At 53.2% G+C, this 24,918-nt stretch overlaps 1 protein-coding gene across 2 annotated transcripts in view; it reads left to right on the top strand.

Moving 5' to 3' along the window:
• ARHGAP39 (Rho GTPase activating protein 39) overlaps positions 1-24,918 on the top strand; it is a 109,075-nt gene that overhangs the window by 82,296 nt on the left and 1,861 nt on the right. Inside the window, exons 4-10 of one of the 2 annotated variants that reach the window (XM_047074359.1) lie at positions 270-353; positions 6,174-7,497; positions 9,009-9,570; positions 18,838-18,930; positions 22,152-22,225; positions 23,617-23,816; positions 24,565-24,656. In XM_047074359.1, coding sequence (XP_046930315.1) covers positions 270-353; positions 6,174-7,497; positions 9,009-9,570; positions 18,838-18,930; positions 22,152-22,225; positions 23,617-23,816; positions 24,565-24,656 — 2,429 coding nt within the window. The remainder of the gene's footprint in view (positions 1-269; positions 354-6,173; positions 7,498-9,008; positions 9,571-18,837; positions 18,931-22,151; positions 22,226-23,616; positions 23,817-24,564; positions 24,657-24,918) is intronic. The other variant, XM_047074360.1, reaches the window with a different exon arrangement.

Genomic DNA, 24,918 nt, shown 5'->3' with positions numbered 1-24,918 from the left:
CAGCGGGGTTGTCCCTGCTGGAGGGCAGGTGGGTCTCCAGCCTATTCTGTGCAGGCCATGTGCAGTGAGGCAGGCTTAGGGTAGAGGAAATATCCATTTGACGTGGTGAAGGGGATGGCTTTGTGGGCTGGACACTGGGGTTATTCCTGAGAAACTAAAAGAAGGACTCTTATCTTCTTAAGAGTGAAAGGTTTATTGTTTTGAATGTACCATATTTTAAAAGTATTACAGTCATGCTCGTGTCTTTTTTTCATCTTGTTGTGTTTCAGCTCTTCACCACCAGGAGTGTTCCTTGAGAAGGACTATGAAATTTACCGGGATTATAATGTGGATGGACAACTTCTTCACTACAGGTAGAACCCACTGTGTCACACTTGGCCCTGTCTTCTGACTCAAGGGTGGTGTTTCTGGCAGCTCTTAGATGAGCTGGAGAAGAATCTGGCTCAACAAGAAGCAATGAGCTAGGTGTATGCAGCACGTGGGGCCCTGTACTAGCCAGAGGAACATGAGGAAAAGCTGTTGGGGCCACCAGCGCATGGGTAGAGGCCTTTTGGAGTGGCCTCCAGGCTCATGTGGCAGCTTTGGGAAAGCTGGAAGAAGCTTGTCACTGCCCAGTTTGGAGAGCTGTGGAGCCCATTGCTCTTAACAGAGGAGTGAGTCCCTGGGCGATCCTCAGCATGTTCTCTCCTGGAGCCCTAGGCTGTGTGTCACAGTGCTTCCCCAGGCAAAGTCAGGAAGATTGGTGTTAATCGCAAGGAAGGAAGTGGACATTGATTGGTCTCTCTTGGTCATGGGTTGGCCTTGCAGAGTATTGGAAGGTTCCAGAGATGACCCTTAGGACCCAAGGGCACAGAATCTGTCAGACTGGGCAGGGGCCACCCTCAGCCAACTCATAGCTCCAGGTGGGGTTCCGTGCCTCTTGGTGGCCTAGGTGCCCTCAGCACAGACCAACAGGAGTGATACCAGTGTTAAGTGAGGAATTTGAACCCCTGAGGGGTCTTTGGTGGTTTGCTCCGACGTTTTAAAGATCAGTGTTGGAAGTGCTAACTGGGTTTGTTGATAGGGGATGGAATCTGAGCCTGTCTGGGCCCATCAGTGTGGGTGTGTGACTGAGGGTATGTTCTGCACCAGTGTGGGTGCATTGAGCACTGCTCTGGTGGGCTGCCTATCAAAGCCCCCCACACTCTGCAGGGTATGTGTGACCACCTGGGCTTTGGTGGCCTGTTGCTGCGCTGGCCCTGCCGCCCTGGGTGCCATCTGAGCTGGGTATGAGAATAGCAAGTTGTAGTTTCAGGAGTGCAGGCATTTTGCACACGTGATACCCACTTCCTAAGGAGGTGGTAGCAGAGTAATTCCTGGCTGCTGCCGCTGCCGCCTCCTCCTCCTCTTCTTCTTCTTCTTTTTAATCTTTATTTATTTTTAAGAGAGAAAGATCAAGAGAGAGAGAGGGAGAGCATGAGTAGGGGAGGGGCAGAAAGAGAGGGAGACAGAATCTGAAGCAGGCTCCAGGCTCCAGGCTGTCAGGCCAGAACCCAACACGGGGCTCGAACTCACAGACCATGAGATTATGACCTGAGCCGAAGTCAGATGCTTAACTGGCTGAGCCACCCAGGCGCCCCGTCCTACAGCACGATCTTGATGGCCCACAACGGACAGGCCACGCCATGCCTCCTCGGGCCACAGCCCTCAGCACCCTCTGTCAGGCAAGGATCTTTCTTTACCTCATAGCCCCTGAGGGGGGCCTGGCACCAGGGTTGTGTCATTACCTGCTGAGTGATGAAAAAAAGTACAAAAATAATGCTTCATGCTTGTTGAGTGTTTCCTGTATGTCAGTACTGAGCTGAGGACTTTATCATATGCACATTATGTTACTTAATTCTCTTAAGAACCAAGGAGGACACTAAGTCAGTGATGGTAAGTGATATTCCAAGCCCCGCAACCAGGGAGCAACAGGCTGGCATCCAGTCTCAGATCTCTGGATTCCAAAGCCAGCAACCAGGAGCAGAGTTCCCAGGAATGGGAGCCTGCATCCTGAGTCCTGCTACTGTGTGACTTCTCCTCAGGACAGCGAAGCCGAGCTGCTGGGCATCACTGTCAACTGGTGGGTTCGGTTCCTGGCTGTGCTGAGTGGGCCATGTAACTGGCGTGTTGGAGTAGGCTGCCTCACCCACCTCCAGTAATTGGAAGTCGTGGCCTTGTGCAGAAAGATCCAGCAGTAATCAGAGGACAGAGGCAGAGATGGCAAACTATACGACTGGTTTAAGACACTTGGGATTTCTCCTTTTGCAGCGGTAGATTAACTTCTCTGAGACCAGCCTAAACACAGAGAGCAAAATAGACGAAATTGTCCTGAAGATCTACTAAGGTGTGAGGACTTGAGGGCTGAGGAGGGATCAGTACAACGCAGCACACATAAGATACTGCCTCTCCCCCAGGACAGTTGAGAAGCTGAGCCGACCTTTGAGTGGTTCCATGACTCCAAAGTCAGAGTCACAAAAAGGAGCTCTAGTTAACATTCCATGTGGACCCCTGAAAGGCTACCCCCAAACCTAAACCAAACTTCAAACCTAAACCTGATTTCCCATCAGCTCAGTCTGACATGGGATTCAGGTTATCTGCCCTTTCCCCAGCTGCCTGTCAGAAACAAAAATAAACCCAGAGCCTCAAATTATCTCTACAGTTTTTCATACGTAGTCCTTAGAATATCAGTCTAAAAATTATCTATGTAGAAAATCCTAAAGAATTGACCAAAAAACTCCTAGAACTGATAAGTGATTATGGCAAGTTTGCATGATACAAAGTAAGTTTACAAAAGTCAATTTCTTTCCTATATACTAGCAATGAATAAGTGGAATTTAAAATTAATACCATTATGCATTAGCACCCCCAAAAATGAAATGCATAGGTGTAAATCTAGCAAGATATATACAAAATCTATATGAGGAAAACTACAAAACTCTAATGAAAGAAATCAAGAACTAAATAAATGGAGAGATATCCTATGTTAACGGACAGGAAGATTCAATATTGTCAAAATGTCAGTTCTTTCCAACTTGATCTATAGATTCAGTGCAACCTCAATCAAAAAACCCCAGCAAGGTATTTTGCGGATATCAACAAACTGATTCTAAGACTTAATGGAAAGGTGAAAGATCCAGAATACCTAACACAGTATTCAAGGAGAACAATGTTGGACGACTAATACTCTTGATTTCAAGACTTACTGTGAAGCTATCCTAATGAAGACAATGTGGTATTGGCAAAGAATAGACAAATAGGTCAGTGTAAGAAAATAGAGAAATAAACCCACGACAATATAGTAAACTGATTTTGACAATAGGGAAAGGCAATTCGGTGGAGCAAGGATGGTCTTTGCAACAAACAGAGCTGGGACAACTGAACCCCCACAGGTAAGGAGATGAATCTAGACACAGATTTTACTGCATGAAACTTAGCTCAAAATGGATCTCAGAGCTAACTGTAAAACTCAGAACTTACTCATACAAGATGACACAGGAGAAAACCTAGACGATTTTTGGTATGGTGATGATTTTTAGATACAACATCAAAGGCACCATCCATGAAAGAAATCATTGATACAGTGGAACTTCATTAACATTAAAATTTTCTTCTCTGTGAAAGATGTTGTCAGAGAGTGAGAAGACAAGTCACAGCCCGGAACAAAATATTTGCAAAAGCTAGACATGATAAAGGACTGTTACTTAAAATATACAAATAACTCTTAAAACTCAACAGTAAGGAAACAACCTGAATTTAAAATGGGCCAGTGGGGTGCCTGGGTGGCTCAGTCGGTTAAGCGTCTGACTTGTGATTTCATCTCAGGTCACAATCCCAGGGTTGTGAGATTGAGCCCCTCATCGGGCTCTGCACTGACAGTGTGGAGCCTGCTTGGGATTCTCTTTCTCCCTCTCTCTGCCCCTCCCCTGCTCACACTTTCTCTCTCTCTCCCTCTCAAAAATAAATCATTAAAAAATAAATAAAAAACAAAACGGGCCAGAGACCTTAACAAACACCTCATTAAAGAAGATAAACAGATGGCAAACAATCATATAAAAGATGCTCCACATCACATGTTATCTGGGAAATGCAAATTAAGACAACGAGATCCGCCCGCACACCTACTAGAACGCCACAATCCAGAGCACCGACAACACCCGATGCTGATGAGGACGCGGAGCCACAGGAACGTTTGCTCGTGGCTGGTGGGAAAACGGAATGGGGCAGCCACTTTGGAAGACAGTCTGGAGAGTTCTTATAAAATTAAACATGCTCTGGCCACGTGATCCTGGAGTCACGCTCCTCGCTGTTTACCTAAAGGAGATGAGAACTTGTGTCCACACGAGAACCTGCACACGGGTGTTCACAGCGGCTTCATTCAGAGCCCCCAAACCCTGGAACAGCCGAGGTGTCCGTCAGCAGGTGAACGGACAACCTGTGGTCCATCCAGACAACGGGATGTGGGTCGGCACTAAGTAGGAACGGGCTGTCGAGCCGTGAAAAGACCTGGAGGGACCCTAAATGTATATTACGAGGTAAAAGAAGCCAGTCCGAAAAGGCTACGCACGGTACGATTCCAGGTCTGTGACATTCTGGAAAAGGCAAAACCGTGGAGACGGTAAAAGACGAGTGGGGGCCAGGGGCCGGGGGGACGGGAGGGACAGAGGATTCAGGGCAGTGAAGCTACTCCGTGTGACACTCTCAGTATCGGGCACACAGATTACACGTCTGTCCAAACCCGCAGAATGTGCGGGCCTAGAGTGAGCCCTGAGGTAAACTGTGGATGCCGGCTGCTGACGAGGCATCACGATCAGATACCCGTGTCCGTTCACTGACTGGGACGCAGGTACCGCTCTGGCGGGGATGCTGACAGCTGGGGAGATCGCACACGAGTGGGGGCAGGGGGTATATGTGAAGTGTGTGTACTTTCCCCTCAGTGCTGCTGGGAACCTAAAAGTGCTATAGAAAGTTTTCTCGTCTGTGCCTAGGTGCAGAATGTTATGGGTGAGGGCAGAGTTGTAGGAGGGGAGTGTGGTTGAAAAACAGGACCTGAGATGCTGGGGGTGGGGGGGGACAGTGATAGGTGGCCCACCACCCCATAGGAGCACAAGCAGGTACTGAACCCAGGAGTGAGGCCTACAGAGAGATAACCATATTGAATCCAGAGTTAGGCCGCTGGAAGGACCACCCTGGCTATCTGTTGTAGAAATAGTTCTGTGCCCAGTGCTGGGGTGGGACCAGGGCAGAGATGCACACACACAAGCCCTTGTAGTGAGTGTCATGATGGGTACCAGAGGTGGGGGCGGGCCTGGGGGAAGCTGTCTGGGCAGGAGAGCCCCCTGGAGGGGAAGGCTGCAGGGCTGTATTAGGAGCTATGTGCAGGGACCTCCCAGGACAGGAGCACAGCCACTCTAGGCTGCACTGCCCAGGAGTCAGGGCCCCAGCAATGAAGCGTGCACAGGTCATTTACAGAGAAGCCCCCCCAGCAAGTATCAGGCCGCTGAAGCCTGAAGCTCCCATTTAGGAAGTGAGGAGGACGCTGAGAAATGACCAGACCTCTTGGGCCATGACCCCAGATACCTATGAGGCTGAGACTGGCAGGTAATGGGTTCAGGCTGATAGCTGGGCCAAACTTCCACCTCTCCCCAACAGGTAACCTGTGCCTGTTCCCTACCCAGAACCTCCCCCAGGTAACCTGTGCCTGACCCCCCCCCAGAACCTCCCCCCGGAAACCTGTCCCCCCCAGAACCTCCCCCAAGGAAACCTGTGCCTGTCCCCCTACCTAGGACCTCCCCCAGGAAACCTGTGCCTGACCTCCCCCCCTCCCCAGAACCTCCCCCAGGAAACCTGTGCCTGTCCTCCCACCCACCCACCCAGAACCTCCCCCAGGTAACTTGTCCCCCCCCAGAACCTCCCCCAGAAAACCTGTGCCTGTCCTCCCCCCACCCAGAACCTCCCCGCAGGAAACCTGTGCCTGTCTTCCCACCCACCCAGAACCTCCCCAGGAAACCTGTACCTGTACCCCCACCCACCCAGAACCTTCCCCCGGAAACCAGTCCCCCCCCAGAACCTCCCCCCAGAAAACCTGTGCCTGTGCCCCACCCACCCAGAACCTCCCCCCGGGTAACCTGTGCCTGTCCCCCTCCCCCCCTCAGGACCTCCTCACTTCGGTGGAACTCAGGCACCAAGGAGCGTATGCTCATCAAAGTTGCGGACCGGGAGCCCAGCTTCCTCTCCTCCCAGGGCAATGGCTATGCCCTAGACAGCCAGTCTGGCGGCCGCTCCCGCAGACCCTCTGGTGGGCAGCACTCACCCAGCCTGCAGACGTTTGCCTCAGAATCTGATGGCCCCGTCTTCTTCCCTGAGCGGAGGCCATCACCCTTCCTGAAGAGGGCCGAGCTGGGGAGCTGCTCCCCGCTGCTGGCCCAGCCACGCAAGCCTACCAGCGACTCGCAGCCCTCCTCCCCACGCTACGCCTATGAGCCCCCCCTCTACGAGGAGCCTCCCGTGGAGTACCAGGCTCCTATCTATGATGAGCCGCCCATGGACGTCCAGTACGAGGCTGGCGGGGGCTATCAAGCTGGCTCACCCCAGCGGTCTCCAGGCCGCAAACCAGCACCCTTCCCACAGTCACCCAAGCAGGGCTCCGCCTCGCCCTACCAGCAGCTGGTGCTGACCAGGCAGAAGTGCCCCGAGCGTTTCCTGAGCCTGGAGTATAGCCCTGCAGGCAAGGAATACGTGCGGCAGCTGGTATACGTGGAGCAGGCCAGCTCAAGCCCCAAGCTGCGTGCAGGCCCAAGGAACAAGTATGCACCCAATCCCGGGGGTGGCTCACTGCCCCTGCAGCCCAGCCCCTGCCTGCTGCGGGATCAGCGCCTGGGGGTCTCCTCTGGGGACTACAGCAGCATGGAGGGGCCTGAGCTGCGGCATCAAGACGATGCTATGTCCTGGTCCAGCCAGCAGGACACCATGTCCTCAACAGGCTACTCCCCGGGTACCCGCAAGAGGAAGAGCAGGAACCCCTCTCTGTGCCATGTCCCCAGCGCCTCGTCCACCGAAGTCCCCGGGGACCGTGACCTCCTCGCTGAGCAGCCCCCGGCTGAGGAGCGGCCCCTGTGTGGGCCCGGCCTGGCCCCAGTGAAACGTGCAGAGGGCAAGACTGGCGAGGCTGAGCCCTTTCTGGCGCAGGCCCGGCTGGCCTGGGAGGCACAGCAGGCCCGCTTTCACACGAAGCAGAGAGGCAGCTGGGACTCCCAGCAGGACGGCTCAGGCTATGAGAGCGATGGGGCAGTGCCTCTGCCCATGCCTGGGCCTGTGGTGCGCGCCTTCAGTGAGGATGAGGCTCTGGCCCAGCAGGAGAGCAAGCACTGGCAGAGGGGCGCCTTAGAGAGGCTCGCTTTCCCCCAGATCCTACTGGAGAAGAGCATCTCTGTGCAGACCAACCTGGCGTCGCCAGAGCCCTACCTTCACCCCTCACAGGTAGGGAGGTGTGGCCGGGGTCCCTGGGCAGAGGCGGGGCAGGTGGCACTCCGTTCCCGACAGGCATGAGGACAGGCGGTGGGGCTCCCTCACCGCGGTTCCTGCTAAGGCCTGGCAGGATGCTGTCAAGGTATCTGGGGGTCAGAGGCTGTGCCCTGACTCCCTCCAGGTCACGGATGCAGGGAAGGCAGGGGAAACGGGTGGGTAGCCGCCCAACCACTGAGCCCCTGAGCTCCTGTCCTCCCACCTGTGAATGGGCTCTCAGGTGAGGAACTGTGCAGGCGGAGTGTCGGGCACCCTTGCTCAGAGCTCTTCCCAGTGAAGAGGAGAGGCCAGATACCTGGTCCAGAGGCCTGGTCTGGCTTGTCCTTCCCTGCTCAGCGCCAGGTGCCGGCGTCAGTCAGGCCCTCTGAGCCCACGTGTATCTTCTGTCTAGATCATGTGCTGGAGCTTGATGTCTCAGAATTTTGTGTGGGCCAGTATCTCAGTTTTCACCTCCTGACCCCTGACATTTCCAACCAGTCTGCCGTATGAAGCCAAGGCCTGGCATCTGCCCAGAGCTGGCAATGGCCAGAGGGCCTCCTGGTATTGGGCTCCCCACTTCCACCCCCAGTCCTGCCAGGGAAGACATGCCCAAGGGCCCTGTAACCTTGGGACGCCAGTGTCCCTGGGCGGGGCTGCCTTGGTGCCCCTCCAGGCTGGAGAGCTCAGAGCATCATTTCTGTCTGTGCTGAGAAAAGAAAGGGGTGTTACCCCAGTGACACCTCGTACACTTGTGCTGAAGCCATTAAGAAGGCAGGGAGGGGGCCTGGGGCAAACCCTCCCTCCCCAGCTTCGTGGGAGACCAGGCCTGCAGTGCAGGCCCCCTTGTAGGCCGACCTTGCCACTGCACAACCTCACTCTGCCCATGATCCCATGCGAGGATCTTCGTTGGAAGGGTTAGGCTCTGATGGGAAGGGGCAGGCAGTGTAGGGGACCAAAAGTGACATTGACGTGTTCTGTGGAACTTTGCATATGGGCTTTTCCGCATCCTGGCGGGGTTGCCCTTTTCATCTGCTTCCCAACCTCAGAGCCCATAGAACTAGCAGAAGCCAAGGCAAACAGCAGTGGCAAGGCCAGCAGGAAGCAGCATCCTTCCGCCACCAATGGGGGCAGCATTCCCCAGCTTCTTCCCACCTGAGGCCACAGCCCAGAAAGCCAATGAAACACACCCATGGCTTCCTCCTGCCCCCAGACCTGCACTGGACACCCCCCCCGCCCCCAACCAACAACCCTTAGTCGCAAGAGTAGGGAACACTTCCCAGAGGCTGAGCCCCTAGGGTAAAGATTGGACGAAGGGCCTCTCTGGGTCCCCTCGCCAGCTGTGTGTTTATGAGGTGGGTAGAACAAAATGAGGCACGAGCCTCTCCAGCAGCCTCGTGGACAGTGGTGGGGGGGTGGGGGACACACCTCTCTCCTGGCTGGGTCGCGTAGGGCGCACACCCGCCTCATGGCCCCTCTGTCCTTCCTAGTCCGAGGACCTCGGTTCCTGTGCCCAGTTTGAGAGTAGCCGCCAGGCCCGCAGCGTGATGCCCAGTGCTAGCTGTGTGTTCCCCACCTTCACTCTGCGCAAGCCATCCTCGGAAACTGACATCGAGAACTGGGCCTCCAAGCACTTCAACACACATACCCAGGGCCTCTTCCGACGGAAGGTGTCCATCGCCAACATGCTGGCCTGGAGCAGTGAGTCCATCAAGAAGCCCATGATTGTGACCAGTGACCGCCACGTGAAGAAGGAGGCCTGTGAGATCTTCAAACTGATCCAGATGTACATGGGCGACCGGCGCGCCAAGGCAGACCCACTACATGTGGCCCTGGAGATAGCCACCAAGGGCTGGAGCGTGCAGGGCCTGCGGGATGAGCTCTATATCCAGCTATGCCGGCAGACCACGGAGAACTTCCGCCTCGAGAGCCTGGCTCGCGGCTGGGAGCTCATGGCCATCTGCTTGGCCTTTTTCCCACCCACACCCAAGTTCCACTCCTACCTGGAGGGCTACATCTACCGGCACATGGACCCCGTCAATGACACCAAAGGTAAGACTCAGTGCGCGAGACCCCTTGCCCCCCCCCAGGCTCTGCCACCAGCTCAGGTAAGGGCCGTGGCAAGAACGTCCTGGTAGGCGCTGGCAGCAGGTACGTGGAGGCAGGTACAGCACCTCCAAGCAGACACACGTGTCCTCGGGGGGCCATGTCCTAGGATTCCACTAGGATGTGGGGTCCTTGGGGAGCCCCTCCTTGGCACTGAAGCCCTGAGAAGAACCACAGGCAATCCTAGAACAGGGTTCCCAGCCACAGGCCAACAGGTCAGAAAGAAGGAGGTTGGATGAGCACTGGCATCCATGTGTCAGCCAGCGGGCATCCACTGTGCTGAGGCCTTCATAGCTGGTCACTCTGCCTGATGGGAGAGCCATCAGGCAGCCCTGTGTGCTTAACTGCGTTTGCTTTCAGCCATGTTGTGGCCTGGAGGGGTAGCCATCCCAGGGGACTCAGGCTGTCTGTTGTGAGTGGGGAAGAGACTGGAGGGTCCCGGAGCAGGGCTCTGGCTCCTGAGAATAGGGAGGAGCATGGTGACTCAGGCCTGCATTGGCTTAGCCCCAGGCCACCAAGGTACTGCGAACTGACTTGGCCTTGAGCCACCTCAAAGAATCAGAGGTTCGACCAGCATGAGTAGCCAGGTGCTGGTGGCTGCCTGGGGCCAAGCGTGGGGCCACATTCTGCCAAGGGATCCCAAAAGCCATGCATCAGGTTTGTCTGGTCCCAGGCCTGGCCTCCTTGGGGGAGGACTCAGGGCCATGGTCTTGCCAGCCAGACGGTGCCTGTAAAGCTGGCACAAGTCCTAGGCCAGGCAGAGAGAGAGGGGACAGGGCCAGAGATAACACCTGCACCTGCAGCAGGCTGTCTGCCACCCAGACAGTCATGAGCGTCCACAAGGCATGGCATGGAACCAGCTCCTGACACATACGTGTGCAGATACGTGCACAGACGTGCACTTTCTAGGTCAGATGCCATGGGCTGCTGTTCTTTGGGAGCGACTGTCTACCTTGATCTGGCCAGGGCCTTGCCCCAGCCCAGGCGTGTGAGGCCAGGATGTATGCACACAATGATGGGGGCTGCGGCTACCAGGGCAGTGGTGGGTCTTAGGGAAGGCGGATCGAGCACAGGCACCATTCAGCACATCGGCCATTTGGTGGCAGATCTTAGAAGCCATGAGATTCTCATGAGGCATGCAGTTTTTGAAGCAGGGTCACTGAACACAGCAGATGGTTCTCCCCAGGTGGCTCCCACAACATGCAGAACATGCGACCTGGCGGGTGGCCCGGGGCGGCCTGGGTCTGCCTCGGTCTTCTCTGGCCTTTCTAGGACAAGATGGGCCCCCGTTAGCTTTGTGGTTCACTTCAGCGTATTCCACAAAGGCCTTAAAGTGTGTGTCCACTGCTCAACACGTAGCCCTCGGAGGCCCAGGGAGGGCTTGCTAAGTGAAAAGGTGAGTGAGCAGTGAACAGACAGAGGCCAGAGGCTCCTGGGGCCATTCCAGCCAGCTAGCTGGGGCTCCTATGAGGAACTTGAGCTCTGGGCCCCATGCTGGGCCCAGCAGGACACTCATCGTGGCACAGAGGTTTGTGGGCCTTCGTCCTAGTGTCTGCACCATGGGGACAGGGCTGGTGTTTATGGGGAAATTGGTGGTCAGCCTGGACATCCATGACTTTGAACATCCACCCACACTGAGGGAGGCCCAGGTGGTCTCAGCCCAGAGAAGGAGGTGGGGTCTGTGTGGTCCCACCAACAGGAAGGACCTTCTGGGTTGTGGGATCTGATCTCACATGTGACACAGGGCTGCCCTCCAGCCAGAAACCAGCCCCAGGACCATTCCTGGGTTAGCGTCTGCTACACGCTCTGCTCAGTGCTGAACCAGAGGGGAGGTCTTGTGCTTCCTCCCACTGGCGCACCGAGGACATAGGTGCTGCTGGCTGCTGGTCAGGAAGGCAGGCCCCGTCAGTCAAGAAGGTGTGGCCTGTGCTTTGAGAAAGGAAACTGCACCTTGTCTTGGGGTCACTGGCAAGGGCAGAAGTAAGCCTGGCTCCCAAGTGGTGCTGCACCCTGAGCTGTGTTGCTCGCCTGGGTGCCAGCACACGTGTGACATCTGTGTGGTCACCACTGTGCAAGACCAAGGCGCCAGTGCAGTGAACCCCAGTTCACCTGTCTGCTGACCCCCAGCTTAGCCCTGTCTCATACATGGTCGTACCTTTGTGCCAGCCACCAGCAGAATGCTTTCACAACACTTGTCTCCTCAGGACCTCCCTCGCAGGGTCTCAGCAGACATCACCGATTACAGCCCTCCCACGTGCTCCACATAGCAGCACCGTGGAGGGGTGCAGACCCTAAGGAGTTTCCTTTACTGTTAATGCACTAAGACTTAGGGCTTCCAGGTAAAGGTGTCAGTTTTGACACATACAGTTACTCGGACTCCACCTTGAACTAATGAACAGGGAAGGAATTTTTAAAATGAGAAAAAAAAATTTACAAGGGAATGTAAAATGTTGCAGCCACTGTGGAAAACAGTGTGGCAGTTCCACAAAAAATTAAAAATGGAATTACGATAGGATCCCTCAGTTCCACTTCTGGGTATACACCACAAAGAATGGAAAGCAGAGACATGAACAGATAGTTGTACACTCAGGTTCATGGCAGTCTATTCACAATAGCCAAGAGGTGGAAATAGCTCAAGTGTTCATCAGTGGATGAATAGATAAATAAGACGTGGTCCATACATAAAATGGAATATTATTCAGCCTTAAAAAAAGGGAAGGGAATTCTGACACATGTACAACATGGATGAAACTTGAGAACAATATGCTCAGTGAAATGAGCCAATTCAAAAAAGATACTGTATGAGTCAACTCAAGAGGGCCCTAAAATATTTAGATTCATAAAAACAGAAAGAATGGCAGATGCCAGAGGCTGGGGGAGGGACAGGTAGAGACTTGTTTCATGCCTACAGAGTTTCCATTTGGACAGATGAAAAAGTTCTGGAGATGGTTGGTGATGGTTGCACAAAAGTAATAATGTGCTTAGTGCCACTGAACTGTACAATTAAAAATGGCTATAATGGTAAATTTTATCTTCTGTATATTTCACTGCAATAAAAATAATAAAGCCCACAAGGACAAAGGGCATGAACACTATGTTTTGGAAGCTGAAAAGTACACGAACAAGTGGCAGGAAGCTGGCGTGGCCGACCAAGAAATGTGGATCCCGAGCAGACAGTGACAAGGCTTAGAAGCTGAAGTAGGTAGCAAACCCTTAAGAGCTGCACAGTGGGTGGAGCCAGCTTCCTCTAGCAACGGTTTGGAAAGGGTGTGACCTTGAAGCTGGAAACGGAAGGCCTAGTTGAAAGTCTGTTTAAGAAACGGAGCAGCTACCATAGGTGTGCCTGGGTGGCTCAGTTGAGTAAGTGTCCGACCTCCTCTTGGGTCATGATCACACAGTTCATGAGTTCCGAGCTGCTTCTCCCCAGCTCATGTTGCGTGCTCTCTCTCTCTGTCAAAAAAAAAAAAAAAAAAAAAAAAAAAATTTTTTTAAAGAAAGAAAAGCAGCTACCATTAGAATAGGTAGGAGTATAAATTTTGGACCCAAAGCATTTGGACTCAAATCCCAGCCACATTTTCAAGATAGGCCATATTCTGAGCCATAAAACAAGTCTCAAGAAATGCTAAAGAAGGTTAATCATAGAAGTGTGTTCTCTAGTCACAACACAATTAAATTAGCAGTCACTAACACTAAGATATCTGGAAAATCCCTAAATATCTGCAAACTAAAGAACATATTACTGAATAGCCCAATGATCAAATAAAAACCTCAATGGAGGGGGGTATTGGGGAGCACCTGAGTGGCTCGGCTGAGGGCCCAACTTCAGCCCAGGTCATAATCTCACAGTTTGGGAGTTCCAGCCCTGCGTCAGGATCTGTGCTGACAGCTCAGAGCCTGGAGCCTGCTTCAGATTCTGTGTCTTCCTCTCTTTCTGCGCCCCCGCCCCCCACTCACAGTCTGTCTGTCTGTCTCTCAAAAATAAATAAACGTTAACAAAATTTAAAAACCTAAGGGGAAATTAGGACATATTTTAAACTGAAAGAAAATGAAAACAAAACATACATTAATTGTGGGATGCAGCCACAGCAGTTCTTAGAGGGAGATTATTCTTTTTTTTTTTTTTTTTTTAATTTTTTTTTCAACGTTTTTATTTATTTTTGGGACAGAGAGAGACAGAGCATGAACGGGGGAGGGGCAGAGAGAGAGGGAGACACAGAATCGGAAGCAGGCTCCAGGCTCCGAGCCATCAGCCCAGAGCCTGACGCGGGGCTCGAACTCACGGACCGCGAGATCGTGACCTGGCTGAAGTCGGACGCTCAACCGACTGCGCCACCCAGGCGCCCCTAGAGGGAGATTATTCTAAAATGATATCTCAAATTAGTGACCTCAGTTTCTACTTTAATTTTTTTTTTAATGTTTAATTACTTTTGAGAGAGAGAGACAGAGACAGAGAGACAGAGACAGTGCGTGAGCAGCAGAGAAGCAGAGAGAGAGGCACAAAATCCAAAGCAGGTGGTTCCAGGCTCTGAGCTGTCAGCACAAAGCCCCATGCAGGGCTCAAACTCACAGACGGCGAGATCATGACCTGAACTGAGGTTGGACACTTAACTGACTGAGCCACCCAGGCACTCTTCAATTTCTGCTTTAAGAAACTTAAAAAATAAATGCTACCAAGAGCAAGCAGAAGAAAGAAAATAATGAAGATCAGAGTAGAAATCAATAAAAGTGCAAACAGAAAAACAAGGCAGAAAGTCAATGAAACAAAAAGCTAATTCTTTGAGAAGATTAATGAAATTGATAAATCTCTAGCTAGACTAATCACAATGAAAAGAAGATATAAATTATCAATCTCAAGAATGAGAGATGATATCACGACAGATTTAACATGTAAAAGGAAAAGGAAATGTTACAAACAACTTTATGCAGTAAATTTGACAATTAAGAAGAAATGGGCAGGGGCGCCTGGGTGGCTCAATTGTTTGAGCATTGGACTTTGGCTCAGGTCGTGATCTCACATTTCATGGGTTCAAGTCCCACGTCAGGCTCTGTGCTGACAGCTCGGAGCCTGGAGCCTGCTTCAGATTCTGTGTTTCCCTCTCTCTGCCCCTCCCTTGCTCTCTCTGTCTCTCTCTCTGTCTCTCTCAAAACTAAATAAACATTAAAAATTTTAAAAAAGAGGAAATGGAGAGATGCCTTGAAAGACACAAACTACCAAAGATCACTCAATAAGCAACGGACAACCAAAAAGAAAAAAAAAAAAAAATCCTGTATCTATTAAGGAAATTGAATTGTTACTTAAAACCTTCCCACAAAGAAAATTAAAGGCCCAAATGGCTTCCCTGGTAAATTCTACCAAACATTCCATTGTTTGTGTAGCAATTCTTTACAAACCTATTGAGAAAACTGAAGTGGAGGGAATATCTCTCAGTTCATTCCATACCAAATTTATAAAAGGACATTACAAAAAGAGAAAAGCACAGACAGTTCTCCTAAACACAGAAATTGTTAATGATATTAGCAAATTGACTCCAACAATATATAAAAAAGATAATGCATCTTGAATAAGCAGGGTTTATCTGAAGAATGAAAGGTTGGTTTAACATTAAAATTCCATGTAATTTGCCATAGCAACAGTGAAAAAGAAAGACCATGTGATCATCCCAATAAGTGCAGAAAAAACATTTGGCAAAATCCAACATTTGCATTCCTGATATAAACTCTAAACAAACTAGGAACAGAAGGGAACCTCTTCAACCAGATAAAAGGCAAATATTTTTTAAAACCCTTCAGTACCCAAAAGAATGGAAAGTAAGAAGTCAAACAGATACTTGTACAGCAATATTCATAGCAACATTATTCACAGTAGCCAAAAAGTGGAACCAACCCAGGTGTCCAGCACGTGAATGGATACGCAAAATGTGGTCTGTTGATACAATGGAATATTTTTCAGCCATAAAAAGGAGTGAAGCTCTGTTACATGCTACAACACAGAAGAACCTTGAAAAGTTATTCTAAGTGAAAGAAGCCAGATACAAAAGGGCAAATACTGTATAATCCAACCTTTGTGAAATATCTAAAATAAGCGAATTCATAGAGACAGAAAGTAGATTAGAGGTTACGAGGAGCTGGGGAAGGGTAAATGAAGAGTTTTTGCTTAATAGGTATAAGGTTTCTGTTTGTGGTGATGTAAGGATTTTAGGAATAAATGTGATGGCTGCGTGAAATTGCGAATGGATCTAATACCACTCAATTGTACACTTAAAATGACTCTATGGCTACATTTGTATGGTTATATTTTACCACAATTAAGAAACACCTCTAGCCAGCGCCATACATAATGATAAAAGACTGAATGCTTTCCCCGCAAGATCAAGAACAAGGCAAGAACCCCCAACCCCACTGCATCTACTATACATCGTGCTGGAGGCCTAAACAGTGCAAAGTCGTGGAAAAGAAAAGGCATCCAAATTGGAAAGGAAGTGTGCAGTTTTCTTTAATCACATACAACACAGTCTTCTATTAGATCCATAAAAATACTACAATAAGTGAGTTTAGCAAGGTTGTAGGATATAAGACCAATATAAAAGTTAATCATGATTCTACATAATAGCAACACACTACTGGAAATAAACATTTTTAAAATACCATCTGGGGGCACATGGCTGGCTCAGTGTTATATGCGACTCTTGATGTTGGGGTCATGGGTTTGAACCCCACGTTGGGTATAGAGATCGCTTAAGAATAAAATCTTGGGGCGCGTGGGTGGCTCAGTCGGTTAGGCGTCAGACTTCTGCCCGTGTCTTGATCTTGCGGTTTGTGGGTTTGGGCCCTGCACTGGGCTCTGTGCTGACTGCTCAGAGCCTGGAGCCTGCTTTGGATTCTGTGTGTGTCTCTCTCTGTCTGCCCCTCCCCAGCTCACACTCTGTCTCTGTCTCCCAAAAAATAAATAGACATTAAAAATTTTTTAATAAAAGAAATAATAAAAATCTTAAAAAAAAAACCCGAAGTAGCATTTAAAAATATGATAAACTTAGGGATGAATCTGACAAAAGATTTCTAAAACTTCTACAATGAAAACTCCCAAACATTGCTGAAAGTCAGGAAGGCCTAAGTTAATGGAGAGAAATACCATGTTTATGAATCAGAAGATTCAATAGTGTCAAGATGTTACTTCCACCCAAATTGATACATAGATTCAATCCTAATTTAGAAATTAACAGGCTGGTTCTAAAATCCATAGAAAATACAGAGGACCTGGAATAGCCAAAATAACCTCTGAAACAAAAGAGCAAATTTGGAGGACTCACCCTACCCTACTTCAAGTCTTGTTACAAAGCTATAGTAGCCAGGAGAATAAGCTGTCGCCGGAAAGGTAGATAGTAGATCTGTGGGACAGAATAGAGTCCACAACTAGACCCGGACGTACATGATCGACCAGTTTTACACAGAGATGCAAAGGCACGTCAGTGAAGAAAAGGATAGTGCTTCCCTCAAATGGTGCTGGGACAGGTGGATGTCCAAATGCATAAAAAGATGAGCTTCAACCCATACTTTATGTTGTATGCAAAAGCTACCTCAGATCATAAACCAGAATATAAAACCTAAAACTGTAGCTGTGTCTGGACGGCTCAGTTGGTTAAGTGTCCGACTCTTGGTTTCGGTTCAGGTCATGATCTCATTGTTCGTGAGTTCATGAGTTCAAGGGCTGATAGTGCAGAGCCTGCTTGGGATTCTCTCTCACCTGCCTCTCCTCCCACCCCCTGCTCATGCTGTGTCTGTCTCTCTCAAATAAACTTTAAAAAACAAAACAAACAAAAAGGAAAGTCCTAAACCTAAATTTAAAAAGCAAACAAATAAAAAACCCTAAAACTGTAAAACTAGTACAAAACACAGGAGAAAGGTTTTCTTGACTTAGGGAAAGGTTTTTATGTGTGTGATACTTAAAGCACTATCTACAAGAGAAAAACATTGATATATTGGACTTTAACAAAATTAAATCTCCTCTTCAAAAGACACTGTTCAGAGAGTAAAAAGATACAGCAGTTACAAATGAGTTAGAGGAGTCTAGAGGGTCCTGTGGTGGCGGATCACAGTTGGAAGTATTGGTGTGGGGATATTGGAGGGATGTGCATATACAGGGGCTAGTGTACAAATGTATCTTTACTAGCTCTGTCAGCACCCCAAAAGCAATGAGCACACCTCACACCCAGATCTTGGTTCCTAATACCATTTTCCACTGCAAGGAACCAGGGCTCCTTGGAAAAACAGCTGAATCTAGGGCCGGTGCAGGGAGTGTACACGATGCAGTGCCCAAAGTCAAAAAGTGCTGGTGGGACCACGGGGAGTTGGCAGGGTGTGTCAGGACACAGGAGCCAACGGAAAGGGCTCCCAGTGGCCAAAGCTGGAGCAGTTGAGGGAAAATGAAGTCGTATTGGATTATAACTCAGAGTGTGAAATGATACGCCCACAAGTCCTTAGTGATAAAAATAAATGATAGGTAAGATAGCAATCTCCTGTGCAGAAGAATAACAAATAATTTGTGTAAATGGTCCACTGTCAGAGAAGAGCGAAACTCCCAACCTTAGTGTGGGCTGTGCATAGAGACTCCCTTCCAGAGAGCTCAGGATGGAGGGGGTGTGAAGGGCTCCCTATCGACAGTGGTAAGGTTTTTTTGCACAGAGTGGGAGGCATGCCCAGATCAACCCCAGAAGCCTGTTGTGCTGCTCGGCACCTTCTCCAACACCAGCTCAGGAGCCTGGGACCCCTGAGTGCAGCCATTTAGGAGCCAGATGGCTGGGCTGGGGGCTCCTCCAGCCAGCTAGAGGGTCAGGCACTGGCTGCCTCTCCTCTTGACCAGGGTCACCTTCCCTGCATCTTCCTGCCCACCTCTAGCATGAACAGAGCCAGCTTTCTGGTTGACAGTGCTCAGCAGGGCCCCAGTACTTACCCCGGTCACGTGGTCCAGACACGTTCCCATACACAACCACACACACCACATCACTGCTGGGCTGGGTGCTCCTCGGCCCCAGCTGGGCATTGGCCATGGCCCTATTTCCCTTTGAGGAATCCAGCAGGGGTGCAATACCTTCCCAGCTGGTGGGGGTCAGCCTCAAGCAGGCCCAGGGGCCTCCTCGCCAGCCACATCTCGACCCGCGTGGGCATGCATTCCTGGCTTTGTGTTCTGTGGTCCTCATGGCTCTGTTTGCTCCCCAGTGACGCAGCATATGAAAGCGCTCCTGGAAAGGAACACTAAGAAGAAGTCCAAGTTGAGAAAGAAACCCAAGCCTTATGTTGAGGAGCCGGATGGTAGGGCCTCTCCCCACAGCCCCTGTGCGCTGTGTCTGCACAGTTCTGCTCTCCGGCCTAGGCCGCCTGGCCTCCTTTCTCTAACCGCTTCTGGGCTGGAAGGGGTGTTGGTGGGGTGGCACTAACCATCAGGCCTGCGGCCTCCTGAGCCAGCCGGAGGCCCCAGGTCACTGAAGAGGGTCCTGGGAGAGGCCACACCTGCCCTGCGCCTTTCTCCGAGGTGCTTCAGAACAATTTCCAAACTTCACGCTGGGCTCTCAGTGGGGAGGGGCGTGAGAACGAACTGGGCAAGGCCTGCGGAAGCCCCCCTAGGTGAGTGTTTGCTGAGGAAGTGCCCTGAGGGGCAGTGCCTGCCCAGTCCTGACCTCCAACCCAGGCCACCCTGGCCTTGCTTCCCTGCTGGGAGCCCATGGGTTTTCCAACCTCCCCCACCAGCCTTGCCCTTCTCCTGGGCCTGGTCCAAGCTCCACGGAGGCCCCGCTAACCCAAAACTGTACCCTCCCTGCTGGGAGAGCTGGTGGTCTCACTGTTGTCCTGTCAGCTTCCCTTCCCGGCACCGGGGCTCTGGCACCAGCCCCTGCCCCACCCCTGGCACTTCCCTCAGCCTTGGTACACATACCTCATTCCCCAGACTTGCCCCATTTCTGTTTCTCTAATACCAGTCAACCTCAACACCCCTTCCTCTGGGAAGCTCTCTGGATGCATGCTGCCCTTGGACACAAAGGGGAAGCTGCAGTCCACAATTTTCAACTGCCCTTGGGCCACACCCATCTGGAACGGAGTGGAGGGGCTCTGAGCTCCTACCGGAGCCTGTTCACGAGTCGTGTTGCCACAGGCAGGTGGGCCTGGGGGCACAGCGAACGGGCTCCTGTGGGCCTGGGCTTGGGCTAAGCAGGACACTACAGCCCAAGATGGTGTTGGGTAGTGAGGAGGGAGCTAGAAGCCCTGGGACCCAGCAGTGTCCATGCCAAGAGGTGGCAGTGGCAGGTTCTGGCCAGATCTAGTGGCTTCTGAGGCTTGAGGCCAGGGCTCAGGGGCACTAAGGCCCCAGGGCAGGCCTGGATCCCTGGCATAGCAGCATAGACTCAGCTGCTTCTGTCAGTCCCCTTGGGGCCACCATCTCCCCACATAAAGACTGGGCATGGCGTGTCCTGGCAAGGCTAGGACAGGTCAGTGGGCGCAAAGCAGAGCACCCCACACCACCGTGAGAGTCTCCCTGGGTTGGCCGTAGGCCCTGCACATCCTCCCAGGCACTCAGCAGACAGCCCTCAGTCCCGGCCTGGGGAGCTCTGCCCACGGCAGTACAGGGTGCAGAGGGGCTCTTGGGACTCTGGGCATACGTGGCCACAGCCCTGGTCCTCCCTGTGATACCCGCAGCTGCAGCTGCTGAGCTGTGCACCAGACCCCAAGGTCAGCCCTTTACAGGCACCTGTGAGGTAGGTGTCCCTGTCTCATCCTACAGAGGAAGAAGCTAAGGCCCAGAAAGGCTGCCTTCTGACCAGGGTTACCAACTGAGAGGTGGCAGCCCCAGGATCTTCAGATCACAGTCTGTTGGGGAGGCCCTGAGACAGGAGGCATTCGCTAGGCCCTAGCCAGTCTGCTGCCTGCTACAAAGTGCTCTCTGGGCTCCTGGTGGCCAGTGTAAAGCCCAAGGCCCCCTTTGCCTTCCAGGTTCCTGACAGCCTGCCCAGAAAGGCCAGGTCGGCCCGTGGCAGAAGGTTCTAGGTGCTGTGTCCTCAGCTGGCCTGTCAGAGGCAGCAGCTAGGATTCTCTGCCAGGGATCTGTGGATCCCCCCTGGGACCATAGGGAAACAGGTTCTCCAGGGTGTATAAGAAATGTTTGCTTTCACTTTACTCTAAAAGAGAATCCCCTTACCACTTACAATAATAAAACTATCTTGGGATAACTCAAAAAGATTTTCATTAAGCCATGTTTATGTTTTTCACACTGAGGTCCAAAGACCCCCATGTGCTTGGACGTCCACAAGAAACTGCTTCCCTTAAAAGAAGATGGGGGTGTTTGGATTTGAGACTTGGGTGTAGAGGCCTCCCTCTGGCCGGCAGGCACTGGGGCAGGTGGACCCAGCAGGGGCAGGGCTTTCCAGAGAAGGGGCCAGTCCTGAGCCTGGAGGCACACATTACAGCTTTTCTGTCTGTCGGTCCTTGGCACCTATGCCTGGATGGCTCCTCTGGGCTCCGCCTCATTGCGTGTTCTTGGTCTTGTCGCTGCTTCTGTTTTCCCTCCCTTCCCCACCACCCCCCTACCCTTCACCAGGAAGGATGCTGCACACATTTCAAACCCACCCTGTGTGGGATCTCCTCCCCCACTACCTCTCCCTCCTCCCCACCTTGTGCTTCTCTCTCCTTCCCCTCATTTCTGTATCTGGAGAACCTCGTGGCCAAGGTCCCTGAGGTTCTTGCCGTCAAACTGCCACCCGAGCCATCACCCCCATGACAACTAGCCAGAACTTCTGCCAGGGGCAGAGTTTAGAAAAGCCCTCTCCCAGCCACCTTCAGCCCTCGGGCAGAATTTAAAGGTGTCCTTCTGTGGCGTGGCCCTCCCACTGACACCCAAGCTTGGGACATGGGGCACCCTCTCCACATTCATCCCCTTTTCCACTGCGGCCATCTCCTTGGCTTCCCTTTCCATGACTCCTGTCCACACAGCCCTCAACAGACAGGGATGGGGCGCGGCAGGCTGAGGCCCCTCTCCCACAGCTACACAGCATCCCTGGCTGGAGGCAGGGCTGCAGGACCTTTGGCCCAAAGCCCCGTCCCCAAGTGCTGGCCCAAGGCAGAGGGCACTAAGCTCCTTTAGCCCTGCTGCCTGTGGAAATGACCCTTGTCAGGGGCTCCTCGGGGCTAACTTGCAAGGGGAGCATGGGTTTGGAGACCCTGGGGCCCAGGTCCTGCCCTGTCCTGCCTGTGACTCAGTGGGAATAAGTCTCATTCCCAGCCTGCCCTTCCTGGCCGTGAGGAAGTGCGGGTGGGCTGGCAGAGGAGTCGCCTCCCAAGCCTGGCTCCTTGAGGCGAGGGAGTCCCTCTGGCCTCTCGATGTGGGTTTCTGCTTTCAAGGACTTAGCCCAGAAAAGCGAGGACCCACTGGCCCGGGCCCCCAGGGCTCTTGCAGAAGCTGCCTCTCCTCACCCCTGCTGCTGCTTCTCTTGGCCTCTGTGCCCCGCACACCCACGCCCAGCCGACCAGAACCTGCTCTCTTCCAGGGGTGGCGATCAGCACATACGCCAAGTACTGCTACCACAAGCTGCAAAAGGCGGCCCTGACGGGGGCCAAAAAGGTACGAACTCCCGCAGGACAGCCAGGCAGGGGTGGCAGGCTGTGCTGGTGACACCCAGGCAGGGTCCAGAAGGAAGCCTTGGCAAGCCACCCCTCACATCCTACTGAGTGTCCCGCTCACCTTGAGCCCAGCCTGCACATTCGGCTTCGGGGTGGGGCGTGTGACAGTTAACAGCACAGAAAGTGCTCCAGGGAGCCTACCTAGGCAGGCAGCCGGGAAAGGCCTCGGGCAGGGGCTGCACCCCAAGTTGAGGAGCCACTGCAGGCACAGGGATGTGTAGCTAGGCCAGGGCATCAGGACACCGGCCCAAGTGAGGGTGGGACGCATTGCCGCAGCAGCACCAGCCGCCCCAGGCTGTCGCCGTCATACTGGTGCGGGTGAGGGGCAGAGAAAGGCACAGCACGTGGGCAGGCTAAGAGACCACCCTTCCCAGAAGGGACCCTCCCACCCTGGCAGACTGCCTCTGGACCCAGGGGAGGCCCAGCCTTGGAATGCAGGGCGGGCTCAGAAGACGACCATGTGCCCCTTCACTCACACCAGGCCACCCACCTGGCCATGATGGTCCAAGAGCCCAGCCCCACCAGTGGTAGCTGTGCGGGTGGTCCCAGTAGTGTCCCCCCGCCAGCCACTTCCCTGGCCCCCATTCTGCTGCTGGGGCCTCTTACTGCCTGGCAGAGCTGGACAGCCACACCCCTCCCACAACCTCTCATCTTCCCTGCCCTGAGCCCACATTTTGCGGCACCTGTAGAGGGGCCTCAGTCACACCAAACATCTGGACCTTGTTCCCTGGTCTTAGGATTTGTGGCCATCTTCTCCCTTCTGTCCACTACCTCCTCCCTTTCAGCCTACCACCCCACCCCTACCCACGTAGCCCTCAGGGCCTCCTATGCCAGACCTTTCCCCAACTATTGAAGGCAGCTGTCCTGGAGCCTGGCTGTCCCTTCCCCCTCTCCCTTCGAATGCACTTCTGTAGTCCGCCTCTAGAAGCTGCTGCCTGTGCCCACCTCAGGCTTTCCCCCCTCACCTCTACCCCAGGGTGGTTTCACATGGTCCAGGTCAGCCAGCCTGGACTTCCCACTGCCACAGGCAGCTCTCATTCCAGGAGTCCTTCCCCTCTTCCTCCTGTGTGACCAACAAGGGCCACCTAAAAATTTGGGACAGTGTAGATGGCCCAGCAGGTTGCCCCTCCCCCAGTGACTTGGGGACCAGGGAATTGCGGGTACCGCCAGCTCTGACTGGGCAGATGTCTGGAGTTACTGGGGATGAGAGGACAGGGGAGAAGGGAGGGTGGCCGAGCCAGAGGCAGCCCTGGGAGGGGTACAGGGCACAGGGAAGGCTGGGAGCAGGGCGGTGGGGCCACACTGAGACGGAGAGCTGGGCTATCTTGGCAGGGGCTGAAGAAGCCCAACGTGGAGGAGATCCGGCACGCCAAGAACGCTGTGTTCAGCCCATCCATGTTTGGCAGCGCACTGCAGGAGGTCATGAGCCTGCAGAAGGAGCGCTACCCTGACCGGCAGCTGCCCTGGGTACAGACACGTCTGTCCGAGGAGGTGCTAGCGCTCAACGGTGACCAGACGGAAGGCATCTTCAGGTGCCCCGCAACCTGGGCCCTGGGTGTGGGAGCCTCGGGTGGCTGCACTGTGTGTCAGGCAGGCAGGAACCATCAGGCACCAGGACCACTGGGCCTACCTCTTTGCTTCAGCCCTGGGTTTTGGGGTCCAGACCCATGCCCCTGCCCGGGAGTAGCCAGAGAGGCCCCCCACAGGAGGCCGTCATCTGAAGGGGGGGAGGGACACCCTGGGGCAAATGGGCCACTAGGTAGCCTGGAGAGGCAGGGCAGGGCCCTGTCCTTAGGAAGCAAGTCAGAGAGTCGTCCCCTTGAATGGCAGCGCGCCTGACTTTAGGCAGGGGGGTCAGCCAGAGACCGTTCCTGAGCAGAAATGGCCACCAGGGTCCCAGAAGGCACTTGGACAGCAACCACAGGCAGAGCCAAAGACATGAGCCTAGAAAGACACAGCAGCAGCAAGCAGACTGCTCGCCTGTGAATAGGGATGATAGCTCCTGCCCTGCGGGGGGAATGGCACGAGGCCCTCCACCCAAGCCCCCAGAGAACAGCTGGGGAGACAGGCCTGTGGGTTTGATCCTCAGCGGCCTCGCTGATAATGGCATCCGCACGGGGGTGGCTAGCAGAGTGGGGAGGGACAGCAGTCAGCATGCATGGGGTAGGAGCCCCAAGCCACCTCTCTCCCTGGTGGAAAAGAGGCCAGTCTAATGGGGAGGCGCCTGATCAAGGGCAAGACAGATTCCAACTCGGTGAGACTCACCCGTGTATTCCACAGAGTTCCTGGGGACATTGATGAAGTGAACGCCCTGAAGCTACAGGTAGACCAGTGGAAGGTGCCTACAGGCCTGGAGGACCCCCATGTCCCTGGTGAGCCCATTCCCCTAGGAGCTGGAGCAGGTCTGGGCCTTTGGAACAGTGTGGCTCCCGGTCTGTTTCCAGCACAGACACGCCCTGCCCGTCAGAGTCTCCCCTGGGGCCTCCTTCCTGCAGCCCTCCTTCATTCCCTGCACAATCCCCCAGGCCTCCAGGGCCGGCCTGGGCAGCCTACCTGGGCTAGGTGGACTCTTTCCAGTCTGGTCACGCCACTTGCCTCCCCTCCCCGACACATCCCCTGCCTCGCCCTGGCTCC

Source organism: Lynx rufus, unplaced genomic scaffold (genome assembly GCF_022079265.1).
Source record: "Lynx rufus isolate CCGP_SWC_20201006 ecotype Redwood Valley unplaced genomic scaffold, mLynRuf1.p SCAF_12, whole genome shotgun sequence".
NCBI lineage: Eukaryota > Metazoa > Chordata > Mammalia > Carnivora > Felidae > Lynx > Lynx rufus.
This window is presented reverse-complemented; position numbering and strand designations above follow the sequence as displayed.